This window comes from Mus caroli, chromosome X (assembly GCF_900094665.2).
Source record: "Mus caroli chromosome X, CAROLI_EIJ_v1.1, whole genome shotgun sequence".
In the NCBI taxonomy this organism is placed as follows: domain Eukaryota; kingdom Metazoa; phylum Chordata; class Mammalia; order Rodentia; family Muridae; genus Mus; species Mus caroli.
In genome coordinates, this window is record NC_034589.1 from 130,766,483 (window position 1) to 130,774,865 (window position 8,383).

Sequence of the window (8,383 nt, forward strand, 5' to 3'; positions counted from 1 at the left end):
ATTTGAAATTTGAAACCTATATAAAGAAAATATCTAATTTAAAAAGAGAAAGAGAATCTAGAACTTGGAGGGAAAAATGGCATCTTCATTTTGAACACGGAAAAAAAAAAAAAAAAAAAAAAAAAAAACTAGGCACAAACCCTCATATCAAGTCTGGATAAGCAACCACTAGGAGTAAAGGGGTTCCAATCTCCACTCCCACTGTTACAAGTCCTACAAGAACACCAAGCTACACAACCATAACTTACATGCAGAGGACCTAGTTAAGACACATACAGCTTCCATGGTTATCATTTCAGTCTCTGTGAGCCCCTATGAACTCTGCTTAGTTGAATCTGTTGTCCATGTTCTTATGGTGTCCTTGACCCCTCTGGCTTCTACAATCTTTCTTGCCCCTCTTCCAAAAGATGCCCTGAGCTCTGCCTAGTGTTTGGCTGTGGATTTCTGCATCTGTTCCCATAAGTTGCTGGATGAAGCCTCTCTGATGATTTTGGAGATAGGCCTCGATCTATAAGTATAGCAGAATATAATTAGGAATCATTTAATTGACTTTTTTTTCCAGTTGTGTTTGATTCTATCCAAGGTCTCTGGATTATCTAGCCTCTGGTTCCTTGCCATCCAGTGTCAGGTATGGGCTCCTTCCTCCCATATCATAGGCCTCAAGTTGGACCAGTCATTGCTTAGCCACTTTCACAAGTTCTGTTCTTTACTCCATTACTCTAGCACTTCTTACAGGCAGGACCAATTTTTGGTTGAAGGTTTTGTGACTGCACTGATGTACCAGTCCTGCCACTGGAAGCCTTGCTCGGGCATACAGATAATGGCCAATTCAGGCTCCATGTGTATCCCTTATTACCAGGAGTCCTAACTAGAGTCACCCTGGTAGATTCTAGGGAGTTTCCATTCCACTGGGTTTCTACATTGCCCGAGAAATGCCTGTCCCCAATTCCACTCATCTCTCCCAGTATTCTTTCCCTCCATCCCCAACCCTGCCTGATCCCTCCTGTTCCCATTCTCACCTGCTCCCAGATCACCCACAAAATCTGTTTTATTTCCCCTTCCCAGGGTGATCCATGCATCCCTCCTAGGGCCCTCCTTGTTACTTAGTGTCTCTGGGTCTGTGGTTTGTAGCATGATCTTTTATTTCTTTGCTGACTTGCCTTTCCCTTTGTGTCCTTTTAGTGGACAGAGGATTAAACAGAGAACATGACAAAGGTTTCAGTCATATTCTGCTTACCCATAATTCATCTCATGCCAACCTCATTCCCCACTCCAGGAGATGTGAATATCCCCAGAGGGTCATCTGAGGCAATGACAAAGTTCAATTATTTCTGTATAACTGAACCACTTAAATTTTCCTCTGACTTAAAAGGGCAATGTGGCACAACATGACCATGTTCTTTGACAAAATGGTAAAATTTTCAGGATATGTGATTTACCATAATTGTGCAAAACATACCTGAAGCAACCTCCAATCTGCTCTGGCTGGGTTTCCTTCAGAGGAAAAAATACACGACACAGCTTTGACAGTGACTCTGTCACCACTCAAAGCCCAGTTGACAGGACACTGAATCATGTGCTATCTTGTTCTGAGATTTAGCACAGAAAAAAAAAATAGTATTACCTTGACAACATTACTTTACCAGGCACACTGCAAGTTAAATAAGAGAATGGCTAAAAGGTAACTTCCCATCCAAATTCTTCTACCACAGCCATTTTTGGTGAGCAGCTCAAGTTCCCCTAGACTGACCGCTGACTCACCCAATCTATGCACCCTTGATTGCCCACAGTCATGCACCTTACCTACAGAGAGCCTGATAGACTATTCTTCCTCTTGACGGTCTCACAAGATCAATACTTGCAAGGGACAGTGCCAATGACTTGAGACTGGCACTTGGGATCTAATGAGATCCTGCTGTTTGGGGAAAAGGGCTTGTGGGAAGTGTTTGATTTATGCTTTCATTTCCCTTCCTTAGCAGACTAAGCTTGGCAAATCAACAGGGCAATGTGAGGGAGAACTATAAAAGCCCCCTGATACTGCCCTTTTTTGTTGGTTTTCTTTCTTATGCTCTACCACTCCCTGTTATCTTGTGCCTAGTACAGCCATCTGTACTTGTGGTATCATGATCATTTTAAATGGGAGCTCTGGGCCTGCAGACAAAGGGGAGTAGAGTGCATGGATTCCTACTCCGCCAAGATTTCTGAAAATGGGGGAGATGAGCTAAGAACTATAGTAGTTGCTAGTTGAGAAAGGTGTTGCTAATGTTCTTTGTGCAATCTGAGTAGATTCCCAAACTACAGAGTGGTAATCTTCTCCCACCTTTATCTTCCTTCCCTGTTTATCTTCCTAAAGAAGGATAAAGAAAGCATAAAGTGGACATTTACACATCTGTGGCTTCTGTGTTTCTCCTAACTATTCCATATAGCTGGCCTCGTTACATCCTCAAATTTGCCAAAGCATAGAGACATAAAGCCAGAGAGGCTAAGTAACTCACTTTGATAAAGAATACTGGGCAATTGGCAAGACCATGGCTAGATTCCAGTTCTTGGGGTTCCTGGTCCTCAGCCTCTCTCCAAGACATCACAATACATTTGCTTTAACCACCAGACAAAACTGTTTGGAAAGCAGCCCAAGCCCTTTCCTCTTTGTGGATTCAAATTGTGTGCAGATCATGGGCTTATAAAAGCAACTGCCAATTGAAAAGAAGACGGTAACTAGAAACAAATGAAAGACTCCATTTATATCCCTGTTAAAACCTAAAATGTACTACACGGAAGTATGCTTGTAATGGAAGAAAAGCGTCTGCTCATTTCTTTACTGGTCATGAGCACTTTGGCATACTGTAACTCAAAACACTGCCTAGGACTCCTCTGCTGAGAGCCTCCAGTTACAGGGAAGTCTGACTCTTCTGCTTCTTTATTGTTAACAGAGCAAAGATCTGAAGACGGTCTATGTGATTATGTGGGGTGAAAAGTGGTCACTTAAAAGAGAGAGAGAGAGAGAGAGAGAGAGAGAGAGAGAGAGAGAAGCTTACCACCTTTGAAATCACTTAATGGCAAGTCTAAACCCTCCAGACTTAAAGCGTAACCCAATGCTATTAGAGGCTATGTCATCAAGACTGGAGGTTCATGGCATCTAGCTTTTCTCTTGTCTGTATTTTGTTGACTGTGACATGATGACTTCGATGCTATGGACACCCGCATTGGTTCCTAGATATCTGGGTGTTCAATCTTGTGGGAAATCTCATTACCTGAGACAAAAATCTTAATTATGAAAGCATTTGGCAAAACCCGCTGGACATTAAAGCAGCTCACTCTCCCTCCAGCTGGTTCGCCTTTCTAGAAAGGAGCCTTCTGTATACCTATGTGAGTAGTAAACAATTCTTGAAGAGTACCTAAGTTGTGAAAAGATTAACAAAATTATCTAAAGCCAGGACTGACTTGACATGATACTGTTTTCCACTACTAGCATTATAATGCTTTTTTGTGGGTATTGTTTCAAGTCTGTCTAGCTTATTTCTTATACTTTTAGCAATCTATACTTACAGATATTGGAAATGACTATAAATATGCTTTCCAAGTTTCAGTACCTAATGAAGCCATTACATTTCACTATCAAAACAACCCCCTTTGCCCATTTATGCCAGAGAAATCAATGGAACTATTGCAGTTAACATGCAGAGCTGGGGACTACCTCCCATGTCTTGAGCATGGCTGTGTATCTCTATCCTTCTTCCACAGCCTCCTCAGGTCTCCCCCCACACGGTTGGAGTGGCTCTCCCAGCATCCTCTATCTTCCCATCCTCATCCTGGATGCCTGCCCAGTTCTCAGCCCCCACCTTCAAGAGAAGGAGGTAACCTTAGGCCTGGAACTGGAACTGGAGAGGAGCCAATGAGGCAATGCCAGCTTAGCTTCAAGGAATGAAGCCTGGGAATGAAAGTAAGTTCGTTTAACTTATTAATAGAGCCCATAAAACACCAGATGAAGTGGAAGGTCAAGGGCAAGGGCTTGAATGAGTCTTTTGGGCTATCAATGCATGTAACTGATCCATAATGTCTTCACCATGCTATTACTGAGAAATCAGCTATACTGAAGCAAATTGGCTGACTTTAAGGAAGTAATTTCATATGTAATTGTTGAAGTCCAAACCATCATTATTATATGTATTTCAACCCTAAGCAAGTTTCTGATAATCTGGAAGGAAGGAGAATGAGTCAGGATGTATTATTCACTTCTAGAGCCAAGTATAATGGTACAGGAGGAGGAGAAGTTCAAAGCCAGTCTGGGCTACATAGTGAGTTCAGGGTGTGTTTCAACTGTATAATGAAATCCTGTCTTAATCTCTCATATGAAAACACCCACCTCTGACTTCTGTGTTACAGCATTACATTGTGGAAATCTCATCTCATTATAAAGGTAGCTCTAAAGATTCCCTTTGATTACAGCTAGTACTTGCGGGACTCAGAGACCTTTTTGAAAATTACATTAATTTTAAAGTTTTATGTATGCGTACCATATCTGCAGCACCCACTCCTTCCGACTTCTTCCATGTCTTGAGGGCTTTTTTTTAAAATTAGCATTGTCTTTTTTAAAAGTGATGAGGAATTAAGAAAAAGGGAAGAGGCGATAAATCAGTTAAAACTTCTGAAACACATTTTACAAAACAAAAACATTCAGACACAGAAACTTCTTCACTATGTTGCCCAGGCAGGCCTTGAACTCTTGGGTTCAAATGATCTTCCTGCCTCAACACCTTCAATACTGGAACTCTGCATATGCTCTTTACTTCCCCCCACCCCACCCCCACAGCTACCATATTCAGCCTATAATCAATATAGAAATCACAACCACCCAATTTCCAAACACCATCTCCAAACGAAAAAATAGACAGTTCCCTGTAGTGGGTCTCAAGGCTGGGATCTTTGAGACAAGAGTCTTGAGTTACTGTTTAACAGACTTTATTACCTGCCTGTAAGATTCCCCAGGGTTACAGAGCTGGGGATGACTGAGCCTGAATGAAGCATACATACATTGCAGTAATAACTGAACCAATATAAGAGATGCATTTGGGATCATTAAGGCTAAGCAACTAGTAATGATTATCCAAGCCAGATGTCCAAAACACTAATACTCAGACCTTTGGGATGACAATTAGGGGGACAGGAAAACAAGAACACCATACTCCTGGGACCATAGATCTTCCTTTCCCATTGAACCTTCCCTCCCCTTCAGTCCATTCTACCCCACAATAGTGTCTCCCTAATAGCCTGCTGAAGGAAAAGATGTCTGAGGTCTCTTCGTGCTCTTTGTCTCTGTCCCCAAGGCAACAGAAAGCCCGAGCTGCTGCAGCGGGCCTGGCAGTGATGGCTAACCCCATTAGCTGTGCAGACTGAGCAGTCCTTGGCAGCCCCTGGAGCAGCTGCCAGTTAAACGGCCCCAGAGTTCTGCTAGACTCCGTTGCTTCGATTCAATGCCAAGTGTTGGACGTGCTGGATTCTGTTCCCAGAAGGCTAGAGCATGGTGTTGGGGCTGGCTGAAGACAAGAGAGCAGAGGCAATTTAATTCAGTTGGATGTGCGGGGTAGGGGTGCCTGCCGGCATGGAAGGGAGGGGAGAGAGAAGGTGGTTTGGGTGTGAGTAAGGCGCTGCTTCTTCTTCCAGGGCCTTGCCTTGAAGGGTTCTGACCTCTCATCATCTGGGCCTCGGGTAAAGCGAGCTCTGGAACGGCAGTAAAAGCGCGGGAGCCAGGCCCAGGGATAAGCAAAATGAGGAGGACAGCGGATCTAGACCCGCTCAGCGCCCTGAGCCAGCGCAGGCAGCGCCCCTGCTGTGAGGTGGTGGCCGCCCTCAGCCAGCAAGCCCTGGCCATTCTCCGGGTCGGCAGATGCGATGACAGCGGGGACCCATTCCTGCTCAGCAACACAGGCCAGGGGTGGCTCATCCTTGGCCTCGACGAGCTTGCGGGAGCGGGTGTAGGCCAGGATGAGGCCTCCGGCTAGGCAGGCATAGAAGATCATGATGAGTAGGATGTAGAGATAAGCATCGTTACCCTTGGCGCTGGTCGCCTCGCGGCCCACGAAAGGGTCAGGGACGACCCCCATGCCCATGCTCGGGCCGGTTCCAATGCCCAGGCCGCTGGCGTTGCCACGATGGTGCAGCTCCAGCAGCAAGCGGTTCAAGAGGGTTTGCAGCCGTTGGCTCTCGCTGCAGTTCATAGCTGTTGGAGAGTGGCACGGAGGCTCCAGGACGCAGTTGACCTTTCCCCCTGGACAAGGGGAAGCAAGCGAGCAAGGGGAGCAAGCAGAGCAGGCAGGGTGCAGAGACTTCGACAGCGAGGTGGCACCCAGCTCCCCGGCAGGCGCTCAGTGACTGGGGCCTCGGGCCCGGCCTTCCTTATCCCCTCACCCCTGCTCCTCCTCCCCTTCCCCACCACGCCCCCTCCAGCCCGCCGCCGCCTCTTTCCAGGCTCAGACTGTCTGGCCACTTAGGGGAAAGGGGACAGCTGGTAGGGGGAGGAGAAGGGGACAAGGGATGGGGCGAGCCCAGAGGAGGGGCGGAGAGGGTGGGGGATAGGAATGCGCGAGGCCCCAAGCAGCAGAGGTTGGCAAGGCTGCATACTGGGGCCAAGCCTGGACCCTGGGCTGCGGAAGAGAATTCCTTCCAAGTTCTAGCCACCAGCCCTGCAGGCCTGGCTTTGGCCCAGCTACAGCAGCCGCCTGCCTCCCCTAAGGCAGAACCTGCCCTGGAGCATGCCCAAGCAAGATTTCAGATGTCTTCCATCAGCGCTAGCTGGATTATGGCAGCTGAGACCCCTTGTTCACATCCTACCCCTGTTAGTCAAGGCCTATTTCCTTTGTAGTCCTCACACATTTTCCCACCTGTGGTCTGAAGAGAGTGTCTTAGTTAGAAAATACCCAGGGCAAATTTGGTGCCAGAGTGATTGATCAGGTAGGCCAACACAATGGAAGACTCCCAGTTTGTTCAAAATGCTCCCTAATAATACACTAGACTGCAGGGAAGTAGTCTTGCTCTGATAGCACACCATGACAGTCACCCGTGTGCCTTCAGATGTGTGTGGTCTATGCACAATGTGACCTTGTTTCCTTTGACCAAGCCATCTTCCCAGAAATTATGTCTAATTCCACTATTAGGAGGAGCGGGGACAACAAGAACAACAAAAAAATTCTATGACTATACTCTCTAGATGTCTTTGGGTCTGAAAAAATGCCCTTTCTAGAAAACATACTTCTTCTCAGTCAATGCTGTGGGACTCTCCAAGGCTTGATAGTAACTCTAGTGTCTGATGGCTTTGGAACAGTCATGTTTTCTTGGGGTAGGGGGAAACAGGCAATCGGACAAAGATCAGTTCCAGGCATGTCTAACCTTAGGACTGGGGGCCACATGCTTCACAGGCTAAACATGACTGCAGTCAAGCACGTTTGTAGATGACAATATCATGTATTATTCCCAAACTTTAAGCTGTCTTAAATTGAATATAGACTAAGAAAAGGATTTTTAGACAAGAGAAGTAGACAAAGTGAGGTAGTGGTGGTCAGGTCTGGCTGCATGGAGACAATAATGAGAGAACGGCTGAAAAAAAAAAGCCTATGCCCTCTGGACACTCAGGGAGCTAAGCTGCCTGATCAATAAATATCATTTGATCTAGAGGCCAAGCTGTAAGTGCCAGGGGGTCTTCATATTTTATTTTATGTGTTTGAGTATTCTACCCACGTGAGTTTCTGCGCACAGCAAGTATGGCTTGTGCTTGCAGAGACCTGAAGCAGGTATCAGATCCCCCCTGGAACTTGAGTTGCAGATGGATATTGAGCTAAGATTGAACCTGGGTCCTCAGAAGAGCAGCAAGTGCTCTTAACTGCCAAGCCATCTCCCCAGCCTTGCTGTGGCATTTTAAAGAGCTTTGCTGGCATCTTTGCCCCTCAGCCCATTCTCCCCTCAGGGGCCAGAGCCTTCTAGGTGTTTGGGTGAGGTTGATACCACTCTCTCCTAGCTTCACAACTTGTAACAGGCCCCAGAGACCTTTCACATGACTTGGCTGGACGTCTGCTCAGCTCAGAGGGGCTTCGATCAGGGAATGGCTGTTAAAGTGACTTGGATGATGAATGCCACAAGACACCACTAGGGACTTTCCAAAGCAGTAACTCTCCAGAGATAAAACTGTTGAACTAAAAGACTTCTCCTGTCTTTTAAAACACGCCTTTAAAAAAAAAAATCTAAGTTCAGTACTAAAGGAGGCAGAAGGATCCTCCCTATAACATAAAGAATGACTTTGGAGTGGATGTTCACAGTCAGCTATTGGATGTATCACAGGGCTCCCAATGGAGAAGCTAGAGAAAGTACCCAAGGAGCTAAAGGGATCTGCAAC

At 46.1% G+C, this 8,383-nt stretch overlaps 1 protein-coding gene across 1 annotated transcript; it reads right to left on the minus strand.

Moving 5' to 3' along the window:
* Positions 1-4,942: 4,942 nt before the first annotated feature.
* Positions 4,943-6,382, minus strand: Kcne5 (potassium voltage-gated channel subfamily E regulatory subunit 5). Its single transcript, XM_021154098.1, has one exon. The coding sequence runs from the start codon at positions 6,213-6,215 to the stop codon at positions 5,784-5,786; it is 432 nt and encodes a 143-aa protein (XP_021009757.1). The 5' UTR covers positions 6,216-6,382; the 3' UTR covers positions 4,943-5,783.
* Positions 6,383-8,383: the final 2,001 nt, after the last annotated feature.

Excerpts from the sequence above, each read along its gene's own strand:
- Kcne5 (XM_021154098.1), bottom strand. The coding sequence starts at position 6,215 with ATGAACTGCAGCGAGAGCCAACGGCTGCAAACCCTCTTGAACCGCTTG.